Source organism: Natrix helvetica (assembly GCF_964273705.1).
Source record: "Natrix helvetica genome assembly, chromosome: 5".
Taxonomy (NCBI): domain Eukaryota; kingdom Metazoa; phylum Chordata; class Lepidosauria; order Squamata; family Natricidae; genus Natrix; species Natrix helvetica.
The window spans coordinates 47388158-47408341 of NC_138551.1; the positions used below are offsets into that span (position 1 = coordinate 47388158).

General features: G+C 41.1%; 1 protein-coding gene across 1 annotated transcript in view; it reads right to left on the reverse strand.

Moving 5' to 3' along the window:
* The window catches only part of HS6ST1 (heparan sulfate 6-O-sulfotransferase 1), a 204201-nt gene extending 189227 nt beyond the window's left edge, over positions 1-14974 (reverse strand). Inside the window, exon 1 of the mRNA XM_081955938.1 lies at positions 9926-14974. Coding sequence (XP_081812064.1) covers positions 9926-10443 — 518 coding nt within the window. The 5' untranslated portion in view covers positions 10444-14974. The remainder of the gene's footprint in view (positions 1-9925) is intronic.
* Positions 14975-20184: the final 5210 nt, after the last annotated feature.

Below are 20184 nucleotides of genomic sequence, written 5' to 3' on the forward strand. Positions count from 1 at the left end.
TCTCATGCTCCAATTTCTTCACTGAAAATTAAACAAGGAAAAAAAGCTGTTCCTGGAGAATTAAAATAACCAGATATTGCATTGACAAATCAATTATTATAGTTCCCACGGGGACAGTGGGGAAAAATAGCATTATTCAGCTAGTTAAATACTTTAAACATCCCACTGATTTCAGTAAGAAAAGCATATTTTTAAAATTATTCCCACTGAAGAAGGGGGGATTTTTGGAACAACTATGCCAAATTCATGAATAAATATATTTAGTTTCAGAACTAAATTAATTTGTGGTAACAAGTAACCTTCTTTCCAATATTTTATAAGGTCAGTTTTCCTTTTTTTAAAGAGGGTTTTGGAAGTATTCAGAGGAAATGTTATCTCCTTGCCAGCTTGAGTATCATCATATTCAAAAATATTATCAGGACTGAAAACAAAGACAGTTGGTTTGATTCCATCAAAACAATGACTCCCACCCTCAATAGTCAGTTGAAAACAGGAGGAGAATCCATAATCCAATCCAAGCACTCCTTTGTTATTCATGACTTTAAAAGATTGTTATCCCATCTGATACACTACAGTAACTTCAGCTTCAAATTTACATATCTAAAAAAGCAGATATAGATCTAACTACCCAACAATTACAAGAATAACATAAATAGTATGTAAAAAAGGAGGGCTTTCCAAATCCAATTTTTGATATAAAGACTTTATTGTCTCTGTTAAACAAAGAGGTGCACCCCAACTGTGCCCACTTGACCTAAGAAACATCAAGATATTTTACAGTTTTTTAAATTCTGATACTCTTCAAGATGTCAATTGCTGTAACTTTTTTGACAATCTATCATGGCTGAGGAGTTATGGGAATTGAAATTTGTGCAACTGGACAATACAAGGTTGAGAAAAATGAGTTTATCACAAATGAATTTACACTGGATTTTATGACCAATCAAGAAATACTTTTCAATGAATTAAATAAACAAAGTAGTAAAAAAATCAAGGGAGGTTCACAAAGTAGTAAGTACATGACAGATATATTTTTTAAAGCAAAGGAAATGGGAGACTGTAGTTTAACAGAAAAGAGCACATTTAGGTTGACCACAGTTCCCATGACCTTAACCAGTGGTCATGCTAATGTTGGGATCAAATATCAACTGGAAAATTAACAATTTTTTATTCAGTGGAATTAGCATCTGCTTAGAGATACTCTTAAATTAAATCCCCACTTAGCCTTTAAAGTTTTCTGCAATCTTGGATAATTACTTGCTCTCTGTTTGACTCTCCGCCTATCATACTACCACCACATATACTTCCATAAACCTCCAGCAATGGTTTTAATTCTGCCCCTCAGTAGTCCTCAAAAGCTATCACCTTGACAGCACTTCTTCCAACTGACCAACGCAAAACCCCCAAAACTGGCATCCAACTGGTACAGTGTTCTTCAATGTTATCGCTAGATTCTCTGCCAATTTGTCTACTTAAATGATGGTGCAACATCTCAGCAGATGTAATACCATTAGGAAAAAGAGTTAGAAAGCTTCAAAAAGGAGCTGAGAATTTCATGTAGCCTGCAGATTACCTGTTTTTACTTTACGAAAAATATTCTTTCTGAAGACTCTAAATACACTTGACAGCTGTGTTAGTAGTTATATATAGTTATATTACTAGAATAGTAGTTGTAGTAGTCTTTTTATTTTTAAGAGAATCAAAATGTTTCTTCCACTTTTACAGAAAGTGAGAAATTCCAAAGAAAGGTCAGCAGTTGAATTCTGTGACAGAATTGCATAAGTATGCATATAAAACCCTAAATTAAGGAAGCCTACAGAGGAAGCAAAATTATTTTTCAATGCATACTTTATGAATGCAACTTACACAATGGTAAAAAAAAACAACTGGAACTGGAAAGAAACAAAAGTTTTAATGGGAAGCCCCAACAAGTTTCACTGTTACTTGGAGATTGATGTGTACAGATGGTAGTGAAATACAGGAATGTTTATTTCTGCTTCTGTTCTGTGCAATCCTAGGAACTTGGGGTCATTTATGGAGTGCTTTTTCAACACATAACTAAAGAAAGTCATAATTTTAAAAAAATAATTAAAAATGTGAATTAAATGATTGAATTGTATTCATCAATGAAACCAATTTTTAAAAAAGATTATTCTAGCTTTGAAGCTTCATATTCAAAAATAAGAACAATACTTAAAATGGTCTGAGACATATAAGTGAATCACAGAACCTGTAAATCCAGAAAGACAAAGTTTGAGTAATCAAGGGCAAAAATTCAGCCTCCAAACCTGCTTAAAAGTTCACAGGAACCACCTGATAACACTGTAACATTACTAGAAGTGGGATTAAAAATGTCAGGTCATTCCCCTCCTTACACCAACCCCAAATGGGTCTAAACTTTGACTGAAATTTGGTCATTTTGTCATAGACTTTCAGAAATGTAATCTTGGGGTGTTGCAGAGGCAAATGAAATGCTGGGGTAACATGTGGTCTGAAGGCCACTAGCCCTATTTAATATTAAACTTGTCGTTTGTCCCAATTACAACATTAATAACAATTGGTGTGCTGTCCATAGCAAGCATGCAATTTACTTCATTATGTTAATGAGAAATTAAATAATTCTACTTCCTAATTTGTGGACTGCTGAGATCTAAATTTACTGGATCAACCTGACTTCTCTTAGAATGCTGAAGTCTATCAATTAAACTACGTGTACACAGGAGCTGAAGAAGGGAAGCATGGGATTTAGAATAAAGTTAGGATTTTCATTCTAGCCCCAAGATTTGTTGGAGAGGAAGACCAGATCTGGATTTTTTCTCTGTTATATATAATTTGTAATGACAAAAACAAATATGGATTTGCAGCAGAAGATGACTTTAAAGGCTGCAAGAAAAGGAGCTTGGAGTTGCAATTTGCTGTTTCCCCATCCAGTATAAATATTTGTTGCTCAGAATGTTTTATATCTAAGCAGAGGATGAGCCTAGACTTGTATATATGAGCTGTATATGTAAGATTTTGAGGGGGGGGGAGCCTAGTTCTTGACGTGATCCATCTGGAGCTTCTAAAGGGACAGAAAATAAATTTGCAGCAAGAAAGGAGAAAATGATAACAAGCTGTGATACACATATACAACATTCAAACAAAATATGCCACAGTCTAAAACTCTTTTGTTCCTTCTGACTCAATGAACAAAACATTGTTTGCCAGAACTTGATAAGATTTATTTACCAATATTTAAGCTTTTAGCAGGAGGAATTCATTTATACTTAGATCCTTGTGGGCAATTCTCTCAGACAACTCAGTCATTTGATAGATTTATTTTTACTAGTAGTATTAATGTTATTATTTGATATTATTGTGCACATAGGAGAGATGTTCCCAGTGGTTTTGCCAGCAATAAGAACTTCCGTGAAAGGCTCAGCAGGTAGATTTATGTGACAGATTCTTGTTAATGACAGCACAAAACCAAGATTAAGCAAAGCTGTGGCAGAAACTCATGAATTAAAAAAGGTAAATGTAGGGAGAAGGAAGCTAAGAAACTGAGGAAATGGGAGGGAAAATACAGAAGGAGAAAACTGAGATATTCTATTTTCAGCAGCAAAATGTGGCAATCAACATCAACTGGCTGCTCTGAGGAGTTTAAGGTGCATGCTCAGTCAATCCTTTCCAAGCCAAAATGGATGCTCTTCATGTCTCCCTCCATGCAGAAAAATAGCTGCCGGGGGAGGGGGGGGGAGGAGGAGGATTTTAATATGATGTTTCCCAAGAGAACCACTACCCTAATCACTACAATAAACACACTATGCTGCAAATCAGCAATACAAAGAGAAAACCTAATTGTAGATATTCTACACAATGTCTGGTTTGGATCTCAATAAGTTACTTTCTTTCTGTGGAAAAAAGGACCAAATCAAATCCAGAACTAGGTCCTTTGGTGCATATGAGTTTCAGTAAATTCTGCCACACAATAACCCATTGGGGCTTGCAAATGGTACCCAAAGAGCTGGAAAGTCCATATCTCCTCTCCCCATTTATCTTTATGCTAGATACCTTCTAGCTAGTTATTGGGGCGTCAGCTACACAAATGTCTCAGAAAAAGTGAGCTATATTTGAGGTCTAGGAAGCTTATTTAAGTTCTTTAAGGACGCCCTGGGTCTTAAAAGGTTCATACTTCCCTGCCTTTTCTTCTGTGAAGGAAAAATATGAAACTCCTGAAAAGAGGAAGCAAGGCTACCAAATGTGCTGAGCCCCATTTTTAACTGTGCCTGAAGTATGGTTTGCTTAGGGCAGAGCACAGCAGAAAGGAGATGATCTCGAAGAACTTCTGGAAGCATGTTCTCATGTAGACATAAGGCACCCTTTGGCTCTAAATTAGCAGAAACTATTGAAATATGGTATGGCAAGGTGAGAACCTTCAATGTATACAAGGGTGAAGTCACTTGAAGGAGTTGTTTCCTTTCTCTCAATATAAGAATGCAATCCCTTCTCATATAAGCACCCTTTGGCTCTAAATTAGCAGAAACTATTGAAATATGGTATGGCAAGGTGAGAATCTTCAATGTATACAAGGATGAAGTCATTTGAAGGAGTTGTTTCCTTTCTTTCAATATAAGAATGCAATCCCTTCTCATATAAGCACCCTTTGGCTCTAAATTAGCAGAAACTATTGAAATATGGTATGGCAAGGTGAGAATCTTCAATGTATACAAGGATGAAGTCACTTGAAGGAGTTGTTTCCTTTCTCTCAATATAAGAATGCAATCCCTTCTCATATAAGCACCCTTTGGCTCTAAATTAGCAGAAACTATTGAAATATGGTATGGCAAGGTGAGAACCTTCAATGTATACAAGGATGAAGTCATTTGAAGGAGTTGTTTCCTTTCTCTCAATATAAGAATGCAATCCCTTCTCACGTTCACTTTTCTCGCCACCTTTTTCACGGCTTAAAGGACATATTGCTTTGGGCTTTTCAAGCCTAATGCTAGACGGATGTTGGTTGTTGGCATGACATTTCTTGGAAAACCTAATGGCCTACGTAACTTTCATACCTATACTCCACATCAAATAGGGATCAATGTGCCAATGGAATGCACCTTGATGCTAATTTTATTAAGATCATTTTAATGCAAAACAAAGGTAGGATACCAGCAGTCTTAAAGCAGAGTACCAGATTTCAGCATCTTCATTATTTAGGAGCATGTCTCTGGACCCCATATTGGGCCCACAGAAATTCAACATGATGGATGGTTCCAGCCCAGCATGCTCTATGCTCTGCAGCCAGAAAAAAAAGACAAGTGACCCTTCCCACACTTACCAATCTGCAATGATAGGCAATATGGGAGGCGGGGGTTAGTTTGCATTTCTAGTAAATGAGCATTCTGTGACTTGTCACGCTCATTACTGCAGCTATTTTGTAAGAGTACAACAACACCAATTGTGCTTTGAGTAATCTCACTCTCAGCAAGTCGCGGTGTTATTCTTTTTTAAAAAAAAAATCTGCAGAGTAAAGAAATGATCATTCTTAGCATACTGTAACAACTACAATTGTCTAACAATATTCCTCCTCTCCAAAACAAAACACTTAAAAATAAACAATTAGGTTAGTGTGATACCTCTATAACAGGCACAAACAAAGAGGACAATCAATTCAAGTGTCTCTGTGAAAAAGGTACTGCTATTATCAAGACCAACCTGGAGTAGCAAAACTGTAAAAGCCGTTGCATTCTGGATGCAGAAAGTATACAGAAGCTCCCAGAACGTAGAATAAGGATGCACTTAGCAATGCTAAAATGGCACTACTTCCAGGGTTAATAATCTTTTAGCTGATGATTTGTATGCATTTATGAGCACTAGTGAATGACCTTCAAGAATACCTGTAAGACACTAAGAAGATGCATTAAAGAAACACGGTCCTTTCTTTTCACAAATACAGCTTTTCCACCTTACTGAATAGCAAATTAAGAAAGAGAAGAGACTGATATCTCAATTCAAAAAGGTAGCAGCAGCAGCAGCTGTACTTGAGAAGACTCAAGTATTGATGTCCCTTTAAGCAGTCATATATGGGATACTGTGCTACTAAACCTCCCACATCCTATCCTTTCTTTCCAATATGTTTGCTTAAGGACTACAAGCAAAGAGTTCTTTAAGTGAAATGCATCCGGACGAATATTTCTGCTGCTCTTTAAAAAAAAATTGTCAACAGCAACAGAATTCTGTTGACCAGATGAAAGCTCCAGGAATCCCAAAATACTGCACATACTTCAATGGCAGAAGCTGTTTCAATAAAAGATTATCACCCAATGAATTTTCCTGCTCCCAGCAGGCTCTATAATGTGTGCCAGACATGAAAACATAGGTTGTTCCATTACCCTAGATACATTATTCAAAGAGGCAAAATGAAGTGATACAGCCACCACTGCAGTGGAAATAATGCAAGAATGAATCCCTTACAAAGGAAATCTACTTCATCAGTGGTTTTACATAAACAGCTCTTGCTTATGAAGCCAGGTTTCATTACAGGCAGGAGAAATGTTATCTTTTTGTGGACAAGCTAAAATGAACTACCGTACAATAGGCCTACGTATGTGACACAGCAATATTACAAAGTCAGTCAACAATTATTGTTTATTCTTAATATACATAACACTATCCAGTTCAGAGTTAATGAATGGCAAGGAGCATGCTTATTCATTGAAGAGGGCTTGGAGCAATAAGAGTACTAACCTCCATAATGCCATTGATGCTTCAATACAGTACTTTTTCAATCCAAGTAGGACACCATGAGAAAGGTTAAAAGGATAAGCCAAACTCAGTATCCGAATGTGTACATGGGAAATTGTAAATCTGGCTATACTTAGGCATGCTTACTTATTATTATTAAACCCCTAGAAAATGATCTTAGTAAATAGCATTAGATCCCAGAGAAAAGAAAAACCGAGAGTCGTTATAAAAACAAGATATTTAATCAGTTATATTGTAAACTTCATTGTGGATACAACATAGCTCCAAAGTCCTTAAGTCTACACAGGCAAAGCAAACAATTTGTGGGCCCTATTATCACCAAACCTACTGCAATACCTGCAACTTGGCTTTTCACTTTCCAAGCATTTCATTGTTCCAAGAAAGGAAAGCCATGTAAGAACAGGATTTAACTATACATTTAAATAAGGGAAGCATGCAACAATATCTGCCCATAAATCTAATTTCTCTACTGATGATTTATAAGTAAAGTTGTTTGTTTAGGTTTTTTTTTTTGGGGGGGGGGAGTTTAACATAAAAGTTCCAAGAAAACATGAAACAATTATTCATTTACAATGTTTCATCAAGTAGCAATCAGAGGATGGGGGAGAGGACCATTGTATGCCAGTATTCACCTATATTTGTCTTTGCAGAAAGGGAACCTTTTTGGATAAGTTTCTTGATATGATATCCCTGAGTCAGTTTACATAAAAGCAGATTATAGGGCAATCAGAACAATTAATCAAAATTTGACCAAGGTGCATTGAAAAGATAGCAACAACAGAAGAATCAATACATATAATTAATAACTCCACGCAGCATCCCATGCTAAACAAGTCTAACAAATGGAGAAAGGGGGGAGGATAAATGAGCTGTGCAGCAGAGATAAGACAAATATGCTTTGTTCTGGCCTCCCAAGACTGCCTACTCACTGGAAGGATTACAGAGGATCTGACCAATGGGCACAAAACATAAACATAAAACCTGTATGGCACTAGAGGAGCAGTGTTTGAGACCAAGGCTCTAAAAAGTAGCAGGAATTAATGACTTACAGTAGGATGCCAATCAAACAATAAATCTTTAAACATGACTCTAAAATAGAAAGGAAAGTAAGGAAATAGAAGCACTTCAGATGATTTAAAGAATAAAACCCAACATGGAAGAGAAAAATTACAAGGCAGGCCAAAAGACCATACATACATACATACATACATACATACATACATACATACATACATCCTTTAAATTAGGTGATCGTAGATGGAAGCAATTTGTGCATGAATTGGGGATGACTAGAATGTATCAGGTGGAATGCTTTCAAAAGATTGACTTTAGCTGGATTTTTTAATCTATACTCGAAAACCTTGGCAAACCAGGTAAAAGGAAACCATAATGAGAAGATGAAAGGTGTTTTGGAAATTAATGTGGGCACGAGAAAAAAATATGTCTCTAGGATAAAGGATGCTTAAGAAGATTAATGCCATCTAAAAGGAAAATGGGGTGGGGGGATAGAAACATGGGAAAAATCCAGCAGGCAAGTAGGGTAAATGCACGAACAATCAACAGGACAACCTAAGACAAAAGTTACTTGCTAAAAAGCACAGGTATAAAATAACCATGTACAAACAAGATTTCTGTGCATTTCTGTGAATTAGGCATGGCATTCATTAACTCTACAGGAGTGGATAATAATAGAAAAGGGCTATTACAATCAGCAAACATGTACAAAGACAGCAGCTAACATTACAAAAAAAAAGTAAAACAAAAGTCTATAAAATATATAAAGGAATCTGGCAAGAGACCATTCTTAGTGTTTCTTCCATATGCGCTATAATGCAGAAAAATAAGGATAGCTCTGAGAATGAGAAGTGTTAACACTGCCAATGGTTAACAATGGAAAGATTTATTGTTGACAAAGACCCAGGTTTAGAGAAATAAGATTCAGGTACATATGCGTGAAACCCCAAATCAAATGAAGGGAATGTGTTAAAATGTGTGAAATGAAGTAGACAAGGGATAGCATTTCACATCTGAAGTTTAAAAAAAACCCTCCAGACACCCATTTCTCTGAAAGCTCTTAAATGGGACCCTGAACTTCTGCCCCTTATTCTGGGTGAATGGAGACTGACTGTAATGGACATACATTCCACACATTCTCCGGAGCCTTCTCTGCTACAGGAAGATTGACGAGGTACACACTAATGCTCTGAATGAAAATGAGTTAAAATCTCAGGGAAATCCTACAAAGTATATGAGGGAAAACAGTTCTAGAGTGTATAAAGCAGGAAAGGAGAGTTCTAGCAGAAGGCAGTGGGGGAAAAAAGACCTATGGGATCAATGAACACAATATAGAGACAGACAGGCCACGTATATGGGATTGGTACAATTCTTTCTGCCTTCATTCCTTTCAAAGGCTTAGCAGCTGCATGAGATACAGAAAATTCCATAGGTGCAATCTCTCTTTCCCTCCCTCCCTCCCTCCACAAGCACATGAAGAGGAATGAGGGGCCTGCCTAATGTGCGTCTCTCACACACACAAATGGGCAAGAAGAGAAGGAACAGGCACCAACTGCACAGAACACCAAGTCTCAGGACTAAGTTGCATACTGAAAACAGAGGGAAGAGGACAGAGAGGGAGGGAGGGAGAGAATGGATGGAAAGGGGAGCTAGGTAAGTAGCAAAACAGTTCAACAATTGATTCTGAGCTTGATGACAAAAGCAGCCAGCAGTGAGAGTGAGTCACAACAGTGCAGTAAATGTGAATCAAATTTGGCTGAAGAGTCAGGGGCCAGCTGGGCCATGGAGAACTGTATCTTTCCCTCAGCCATCAGCCTGCTGAGCAAAGTAGTAGTGTAAGTCAGCTATGGAAACTGCCAATCTTGGAGATATTCAACAATAAGCTCCTAGCACCAGGTGACTTGTGAAGTACAGGTAGTGGTCAGAGTGTCAGATTAGCAAAGGAAACTCCAGGTATCCATACATAACACCCAGGCTTAGAGAAGCCTGAAGCTCACTGGCTGACCTTGAGCTTTACTGTTCCCTCCAGCCTACCTAACAAGATTGTAGTGAGGAAACATAGAGGTCCGGCGGTGGGGAGAACTATAAATAATAGATGGGAAGACGAAGGTGCAGGGGGGGGGGGGGGGAAGAGACCACTGCGAGAAGGAGCCTCCCCCTCCCGTCTCACCTGGGAGGTTTGACCGCGGCGCTCTCTCGCTTGTCCAAGACGCCGGGCACGCAGTTGGTGAGCTCGGTCCAGTCGGCGTGCAGCCCGCAGCTCCAGCCCGTGGAGAAGCGCGAGAAGAGCCAGGTCTCCCGGCGGTTGGGCCGATAGCAGGTGCATTTCTTCTGCCCGGGCCGGCAGTCGCAGGGGACCTCGAGGCGCACGTTTTGCACCAGGTGGCGGCCGAAGGTGGTGCCGCCCGTCTTCTGGATGTGCAGGAAGACGATCACGTCGTCCCCCTTCATGTCGAAGGCCAGCTGGCGCTCCAACTCCCGCACGGGGAAGTAGTACTTCTTGACGTAGTGCGGGTCCGGAGTGGGGAAGAGGTCCAGCTCATCCTGGTACGAGCGGCCGCTCGGCGAGCCCAGACTCAGCCCCGGCCCCACATATTGGTACAGGATGAGCATGAAGCACACCGACCCCGCCACGATCAGCAGGAACTTGCTGTTCCTTTCAACCATGGTCCTTCCAGCGCGCTTCATATGCCACCATCTCCCGGCAATGGGGAGGCGGCGGCGGCGGCGGCTGTTCCTGGAGGTGTTGGCGGCGCCCAAATACGCTCCTCTTGTTTCGGCTTTGCTTCACGCACCAGTACCGACAACCAAACCGGCGCCTCCCTTTGCAAGAAGCGGGGATTCCCTTCCTCTCTCCTTTCCCCCCCTTCTCCTTCAGTCAGATCGGCAGAAGGGGGAGGCGAAGACGAAGGAGGGGAGGGGGCGGCGAACAGCGCGGTTCCCAATGACCCCCTCCCCCGGTTCCGCCTCCCTCGCAGCCCCGTCCCGCCTCTGCCTACGGGACTTGGCTTCCCCTTTCACTCCAGCTCCGATCTAGCCAGGCGATCGGCTCACACGATCCGCAAGCCCTCCGTGTAGCGCTGGCTCGCTCGCTCGCTCGCCGCCGCACGCTAGTTCCAGTCCTTCCTGCCTGGCTTCCTATTGCCAAGCCCCACCATGATCTGAGCCCAGCATGCACAGCGCCGCCTCCACTCACTTCTCGAGCTGCTCCAAGCGCGCGCTGGAGAAGGGAGAGCAGTCGCGGCGGCGGCGGCGGCAGCAAACACAAGCACGCCGCAAAGACAGCAGTTCTGGAGGCTCCGAAGTTGCAAGCGCCCGCCCGTAGAAATTTTGGGTGTGCGCGCGCTGCTGCTGCTTCTGCTGTAGCTGCGATGTTTTGGGGACTTCTCCACTTCCTCCTTTACATAACCGAAGCGCACCAATGGGGAAGCGCAGTTACCGATCTTCACGTTCAAGAGCAATGATATCCATGGATTTCAGAACTGGCGGTCAGATCTCTCTGTCTCTCTCTTCTTCTTCGCCCCCTCCGTTTCCGATCCAGGAGAAAGGAAGGACCGCCTGTTCTTCAGTCGCGAAATCTATTTTGCTCGCTTTTCTAATTAAAGGAAGACCCACCCCGGGATCCAGGTTCTACAGTATTATCTTCTCTGGTTGTCCACCTCTTCAAGAGCTTTGGAACAATTGCACGATTCTTCAACAGGTGCTACTTTCCCCTGGCATCAAACTGAGCGATGAATCAAAACTGACCCGAAAGTCAATTATCGCAATCATCTTCATCCGAAAATGTATATGCCATTCTTTATTACAAAGTGGTTGACAATCCGATGCTGCAATAATGTAATACAAAACTTTTAGTTCCTAAAAATAAAAAAGCAACATTTAGATATTCAGTTTTACTTTAAAAGTAAGAATATTACCTTGAACAAGACAAGTAACCAAGGATATTTTAATACTGTTCAGGATTCCGAAAAGGTTTTTCTTTTGAAGGCTGTTTGGGAATGATCCACAAAGATGCATTCTTCTAATAATTATAATCAGCATTTTTATTTCTTTGTTTATGAATGGCATGATTCGATCCAGAGATCTTTCACATACTTAACAAATGGTCTTGTGCAGATCTCATCAAAATGAGTGATCAAATGGGAAAATCCAGAGCTCAATTACCCTTTGGACAGAATCCCATCACAATAATTGAATTTACTTTGCAATAGAGATGCCGTTGATTGCTGAATCAGACCCATATTGAATTGTTTCAGAGGTGGTATTCTGGAGAACCAGTAGCAGAAATTTTGAGAGGGGAGGGAATGGGGATTTTGCAATATCCATCCCCTGCCACCCCCACAAAGCAACGCCCATAGAATTGGTAGTAAAAATTTTTGAAGCCCACCACTGAATTGTTTGAAGATTCATACTAGAATGGCTAGTCCAAAATTATTTTGTGTGAGATGGAAAGGGAAACCTTTTTCAAACCGTGTGCAAAAGCTGTAAATGACCCTGAGGAGTATTCAGGATTTTCTTTTAGAGCATCAGACTTTTCCTTTAGAGGGCATAAATAAGGCTACTAGGGTATCCATCTTTCTCTTCAATGGCTTGCTGCCTTTTCAGCCATTATCACCTTAGTCAACTTCCTCATTCCAACTAATAGTAGGGTCACTTTTGGCCTTTATCACTAAAAAGATCTTGTAATACTGCCTTCAGCTTAGCTAAAGAATGAATATTTTCATTGCTTTAGGCATGTCTTTAAGGAAAGTAAAAGCAGAAAAAGAATGTGATGAGAAACAATTTTCCTCCCCCTTTGTCTCCCAGGTCTCTGCCTCATCCCATCAATCACAGTAATCTCTTCATTGTGATGTCACAAAGAGTTGCTCTGCTGATGTCACAAAGGCAGGATTATGAGAATGAAAAATGAATAGGGAATGCACCCAGAGCTACGTTTTGCAAGATGAGCAGCCATAAAGCTTTAATAAATAAATAAATAAATAAAAATATGGAACAATTAGAATCTCATAGTAAAATAAAGTATGAGGAAAACTAAAATTGATGGCAGGCAAATTTAATCGTCCAACATCATCAAAGGGAAATTATATTGGTGCAAGATTTTTCTGAAAGTTTAATGTGATGAACTTGGCAATGAAAATTATGAGTACATTAGAAAGAGAAAGAGAGGGAGGGATGAACTCAAAATACATGATCAGTTTTCACAATTGATAGCTATGGTGGAAAATGCAAGAAAGCACAGCTCTAAATGTAGTTATTCTATGCCCCCTCCCCCCAAGAAGCATGAAGTCCCTGATCTAAAGAATGTACCTCAGAATATAAATAATGAAATTGCCACATTGTTCACCAGGAATTGTTGAGTGGAATGTATGGTACTTTTCTTAATATGCTACACATCATTGGGGACAGGCAGTATGTGTTACATGCATGTTAATGTCAGTGCATGGGTTTGTAGATTACTTTGTATAAAAATAGACTTGTATTATTGCTGTTAAAGTTTGAAGAAGAAAAGCCTATTTGGGGATTTCAACAACATTCCTATTTTTTTTAAAAAATGCTTCCCTCTACAAGAGGGCTGCTGCTAAATTTGGAATTAGTGTGCAGTCCTGGGAAAATGGATGAGATTACCCAATAGTTTTGCATCCTGTAATGCCACTGGGAAGCCCTCCAAACTGTCATACAGAATGAATGACATTTGTCATTCTTCCCAGAGAAGGCCATCTTGGCTAGGGATGCTGGGAATTCTCAGGCAGCAGGTTTAGGAATGTTATAAGAGGAAAAGATCCATGGAGGCCAAACCATTTTTATGCCTATTACTAATACTGGAGAGCCAATTGTTTTTAATGTTATTTTCCTATCATGGTTTTATAGATAACATCATCTGTAGCATTCAAAGACTTGATTTCAATACATTCTGGCAAGTGCATATCAGATACAGGCAGGGGAGGGGGGAAATGTCATGCGTCACCCTCATTTATGAACTCCCCACAGTCTCCTATATTAGAGCCTCCTTGACAAAGATGGGGATAAAAGTTCAATGTAACAATCAGGCAGAAAAGAGAGTCAGAGTTTCACATGTCGGTCAAAAAAACTAATAAAAAATTACCTACTTATCTATCTACCAAAGCTCCCTCTCTCTTTCCTCTCCCCCCCCCCCCCAGTATTGGGTTTTCATTTTTTTTACTACTGGTTTGCTCGTGTGCGGGTGGGTGGAACCTCCCACTGCCGCCACTACCGGTTCACCCGATCCGGGCCAAACCTGGAGCAACCCACCTCTGCCCCCCTTCTCTGGCTAAAAATTGCTCTCTGTTTATATAATGGCTTGAAAGAAAATACAATAACGATGTTGAAAATAAATCCTTTCTATTAGTACATAGGCAACTGGTAGGTTTCCTATTCAACTTTCCTAATCATTAAATATAAAGCAGGATTGTATGACCTGAGACTCCGGGGGTATATGTATCCCCCATCCCACTCCAAGCCTTGGGTACACGTCCCCAAACCTCTGTAAACTGTTGCTAGACTGTAGTGTTTAATATGATGGGAGAACACAATGCTAGCACAATGAGATGGAATCATTTTAAATGAAGTTAATTTAATGAAACTGACATTGATTTGTTGTAATTCCACATACTTCTACAAGTGACACTCTTGGCCCAGGAAAGGTGCTTGTGTAGAGGCATGGTGAATTAGACAACTCATCCCTTCTCAAATCAGCAAACATAAATCTTCCACAGTACCCAAATAATCACACAAAGAATGTCATATTTAATGTCATTTTCTTAAACAAACACAGTGGGTTTTATCCCCACTTTGTGTACCATATTTGAGAGCAATTCTATCTTCATAATGAAAGAAGAAACAGTGGAGAAATGAAGCTTTATTTAAGTTTGGAAGTTGATTTGGGAAGTGCTGGCATTTATGCACTATTTTATGTAAGCAATTGAAATAAATGTGAGACTATAAAGAGCCACAAAGGAGCTTGTGGTATTGATGTTTTGCCTTTGGTTGTAAAAGTACATAACTGGCAGAATAACCCACTGAGTGTTAATTGTAAGAAAGGGTATTTACTATAGAATGAGTTAACAATAAATAAGAAGCATGAAACCAATATGAAAGTGGTTTATTTGCAGTATATTGATGACTAATCAAAAGGATGGAAGAACCAACAAAAACTGGTTGGTTATGTGGAATAAAAATGTGTCAATACAATTTGTTGTAAGTCTTGTATTACTGCATTAAGGATTTTTGCAGTGTAAGGGAAAATGCATTACTCTAGCTAATTAACTGCTTATTTATTGATTATATATTAATAATCATTTATATTGCTGCCCATCTCAAATTTTTGATTCTACGTAATGAAGTTTGTTTCCTGACAACTAGCACAATTGAATTCTACCGCAGTCCACTGTAGAAGGATTTGTGACATCTAGTATTAAATCAGTGATACAGTAAATATACCATACTCCCAAAGTGAATGAACAAAATTGCATCAGTAATCCAATGACATCAAATGCAGAATAATGTTGCATTGAAAAAAAAAAGGAGAGAAGACCCACTTTTGACCTCTTCATATTTCCTAGACCAGCTTCTTGATCTAGGTTTTCAATAAATTGGTATTAGTATTTACCTTGTAATAAAGATAAAAAATCATAATCTTATTTGAACCTTCTTTACAAGAATATCATCATTGTAACCTTCTTTACAAGAATATCATCCTTGATATGTTCTAGTGTTAAAACTAGATAACTGTGTGTTATTTCAGCAAGATTACCTGAGTAACTAGTCTGAAGCAATGCTTTGATACTAATTTGCTGTTGAACAGGATTATATTAAATGTTAGGATCTGATCATTATATTGAGGGCAGTTTAAGGTCTAGGGCTATGCATTGAAAAGATACACTTTTCATTGTTTTAACCCTCATTTGAAACAGAGTTTGTTCTTTAATGAGATATTTAATGTTGTCCTAAAGTTCAAAGAAAAAATAATGCTGGAAGACTTGAGTATTGTTATAAACTGCAGGAATGGGCAAAGATTAGAATAGATGGCTAATGTTTACATGAGATGGATTTTTTTCCAGGTAATACCCCAAAAGTGAACAAAACTTTTTCGACAGAAAATTGGTTATGGTATGGAAAAAATAAAATTGGGGAGAAATAAATAGGAGAAGAATTCAGCATTCCTACATTCTTCCGCTTCCTTTTGAGAATTTGATATGATCCAAAGGGGTGCCAGTCCATTGAATATCTCAAAGGATATTTTGGACAAATAAACCATCACAGCTGCTTATATTAGCCTCATGAGCTCTCATCAATCCCAAAAGTCAGAGCCATTCATGAAACTAAATGTAATGGCTACTTCACGGGATAAGGGGGGGGGGGTACCCTCTGGCTATCCACCTGAATTATTCTGGCCCATCTCTCGGTCTAATTCTGTCTTCATAAGATATTCTATGCTACATATGCTGCTTTGTCTTCTGGTTTGTTTCCTTTAGCTGGTTTGAGATGTATCTGTTATTATTTATATATCAGCTAGTTACCTCTTCTCAATAGTTTCTCAATGTAGTAAGGTGTAAAATGTTAAACTATTATTTCTTCCATTATGAGAAGATGTTTGGCTACTACAGTATTTCTTCTATTACATCAGAGAACACATTTGGACTTAGGTAATGGTAGTATTGGTATTATAAGGATAAAGTGGAAAAATATTGTGTGTCTGGAACATAGGAGATGAACAGTTGAAGATGGTAATTGTGTTGAACTTGGACTCTGGGGCATGAGGCTTCACACACTTCGTCTTGGAAGCCATTCATCTAAGCTACCCAATAAAGTAAGGATAAATTACTAGGAAACATTGAAGTGCTGCAAATCATCCAAGATGAATTCATGGCTTCCATGACAGCCATGGATCTGACTCAAGTAGTTCAGGACCCCACGCACGAGGGAGGCCACATACTGGATCTTGTGTTTGTCTCCGACCAGTGGACGAGTGATCTGGGAAGAGGGAATTTAGTCATCACGCCCCTGTCATGGTCAGATCACTCACTTCTCCAGCTGGACTTCCCTGGCGCTGCTCCCCACGGCGGGGAGGCGGAACCAGACTATCCCAGATGGTTCCGCCCCAGGCGTCTGATGGAACCAGATAGGTTCCAGGCGGAGCTTGGGCCACCTCCTGCAGACCTGCCCCGCCCCCGGGCAGAGGACCTGGTAGCCGCGTGGAATAATGCGGCCGCCGGTGCCTTGGACCGGGTGGCGCCTTTGCGGCCTCTCCGACGGCCACGATCGACCCGGGCCCCCTGGTTTAACGGGGAGCTAAGGGCGATGAAACGCCTTAGGAGACGCCTAGAGAGCAAGTGGAGGTCCTCCCGCTCCGAATCCGACCGAGCACAGGTAAGAGCCTACGTAAGGACTTACCTTGTGGCAATAAGAGTGGCCAAACGTCAGTATTGTGCCACCCTTATAGCGTCCGCAGAGAACCGCCCTGCCGCCCTGTTTCGGGTGACCCGCTCCCTTTTGTCACAGGGGCAGTGGGACCCCCCCATTGCTGGGCCGGGCAGAGGAATTTGGAGAGTTCCTGCAGGATAAAATCGATCAGATCCGAAGGGGATGGATCCACCTCAGTGCTCCAGTGGGACGTCCGAGGCTAGTCTTGAGAGACCATGCTGGGAGGAGTTTGACCCTGTTGTCACCGAAGATTTGGACAGGTTGCGCGGGCGACTGCGAGCCACCACATGTTTATTGGACCCGTGTCCCTCCTGGTTGGTACTGGCCTCCTGGGAGGGCTCACGAGGCTGGCTACTGGGGCTAGTGAACGCTTCGCTGGGTGAGGGCCTTTTACCAACCGCCTTGAAAGAGGCGGTGGTGAGGCCCCTGCTCAAGAAGCCTTCTCTGGACCCAATGGAGCTAGCAAATTACCGTCCTGTCTCCAACCTTCCTTTCTTAGCGAAGGTTGTTGAGAGTGTGGTGGCTCAGCAGTTTCCGCGCCACCTGGAGGAAGCTGATTATCTAGACCCGCGCCAGTCCGGCTTCCGACCCGGTCACAGCACGGAGACAGCCTTGGTCGCGTTGGTGGATGATCTCTGGAGGGCAAAGGATGGGGGTTGTTCCTCCATCCTTGTCCTATTAGACCTCTCGGCGGCCTTCGATACCATCGACCATGGTATCCTATTGCGCCGTCTGGAGGGGTTGGGGGTCGGGGGCACCGTATTACGATGGTTCCGCTCCTACCTCTCTGGCCGGACGCAATGTGTGTTGGCAGGAGAGGAGAGGTCGACCGCGAGGCCCCTTATCTGTGGGGTCCCACAGGGGTCGATCCTCTCGCCTCTCCTGTTCAACATATATATGAAGCCGCTGGGCGAGATCATCCGTGGTTTTGGGGTAAGATACCATCTGTACGCTGATGACACTCAGCTGTACATTTCCACCCCAAACCACCCCAACGAGGCTGTTGAAGTGATGTCCCGGTGTCTGGAAGCCGTACGGGTCTGGATGGATGACAACAGGCTCAGGCTCAACCCCTCCAAGACAGAGTGGCTGTGACTTCCGGCTTCCCGGTTCAACCAGCATATGCCATCGCTGGCCATCGGGGACGACCAATTAGCCCCGGTGGAAGGGGCGCGCAATTTGGGCGTCCTCCTTGATGCCCGGCTATCTATGGAAGATCACGTGGCAGCCGTGGCAAGGGGGGCGTTCCACCAGGTTCGCCTGGTGCGCCAATTGCGGCCCCTTTTGGACCGGGAGGCCTTGCGCACAGTCACTCACGCGCTGGTGACGTCTCGCCTGGACTACTGTAACGCTCTCTACATGGGGCTCCCCTTGAGGTGCGCCCGGAGACTGCAGTTGGTCCAGAATGCAGCCGCGCGGGTAATTATGGGGAGATCGAGGTTCTCCCATATAACACCCATCCTGCGCGAGCTGCACTGGCTTCCTGTGGCCTACCGGGTGCGCTTCAAGGTGCTGGTTACCACCTTCAAAGCGCTCCATGGCACAGGGCCTAGTTACCTGCGGGATCGCGTCCTGCCCCATACATCCCTGCGACCCGTCCGCTCACACAGAGAGGGACTACTCCGGGTGCCGTCCTCCAGAGAGTGCCAGAGGGCGGCGCCCAGGAGTAGGGCCTTCTCTGTAGTGGGCCCCACCCTTTGGAATGACCTCCCCCCAGACATCAGGACAACAACCGACCTTCGCTCCTTCCGTATGAAGCTGAAAACCTACCTGTTTCGACTAGCTGACCTGGCATAATACTACAACCTCTCCAGCCCAGGGCATTTTTAATTGGTAATTTTAGTTTTAAGGGTTAATTTCACTGGGGTTTTAACTTTTTTAGGTATTGTAACTTATTTATTTATTTTTACCTCCTCTGTACGCTATATAATACTTTTGTACGTCGCCCCGAGTCCCTGTGGGGAGAGGGGGCGACTAATAAGTTCAAGTAATAAATAATAAATAAATAAATGAAAGCTTTGTAGTTATTAGCAGGAAGATGAGCCACATGTGAACTTAAACTTAATCTGATGAAACCCATAGCTGGAGGATATTAAGTATGTGGCTGGAAAAATGAATAATATTTGAATCCCCTTCTTAGTCTCTCAAATTCATAACCACTCATGGTTATTATTATTATTATTAAATTTGTTGACAAATACTGTTTAATACATTTACCTTCTGAATCACTCTACACATTGATTTGATTCATCTGAAGCTACAAAAGGCAACAGTTTATTAAATGCTCAGAGCTTTTGGTTTGATTTGAAAAGTTGTTGTCAAAATACATGGTATTCTGTTGACAATAATCAGCAAAGGAAAGTTATGGCCAGTGCATAGAAAAGCCAATAAATCTTCTGGAGATGTTATTTTATTTGGGCTTGGAACAGCTGTAAGGACAGACTATATGGCTATGAGGGGAAAGTTTCAGAGAAGCCTCACAGCATATTTATCCTTCTAGAACAAAGCTGTACAATAGGAAAGTCCTGAAAGTGGCAAATAGAACAGAATTTGTTACATTTTTCAAAACTCTGGCACCAAACTATATATAAATGTGGTACAGGGTGTGACAGTTCATTTTATAAAAGAAACACTGAAAATATGTAGTATTCTTTCTTTGTCCTTACATTTTATACACTTATTATATTTTTATTTAGTGTTTTACTGCTTTTTAAAAAATGACAGAAATGAAAAAAACACAAAGATAAAAATGTATGCATTGTCAAAGAAAATTAAAAACTTCAATAGTGTGCTTTTAAGAGTGGAAAAAATGCAACAAAAAATAAAAAGGTATAGTGTATCATTTTAGCTGTAAATAGCTACAAGTCTATATATAGTTATTTAATGCATTATTCAAGCACATTTATATTTCTAATACGTTTATACAACATATTTTAACCTAATGTATTTTGTATAAATGAGTCCCATGTTTTATCTTATTTGTCCATA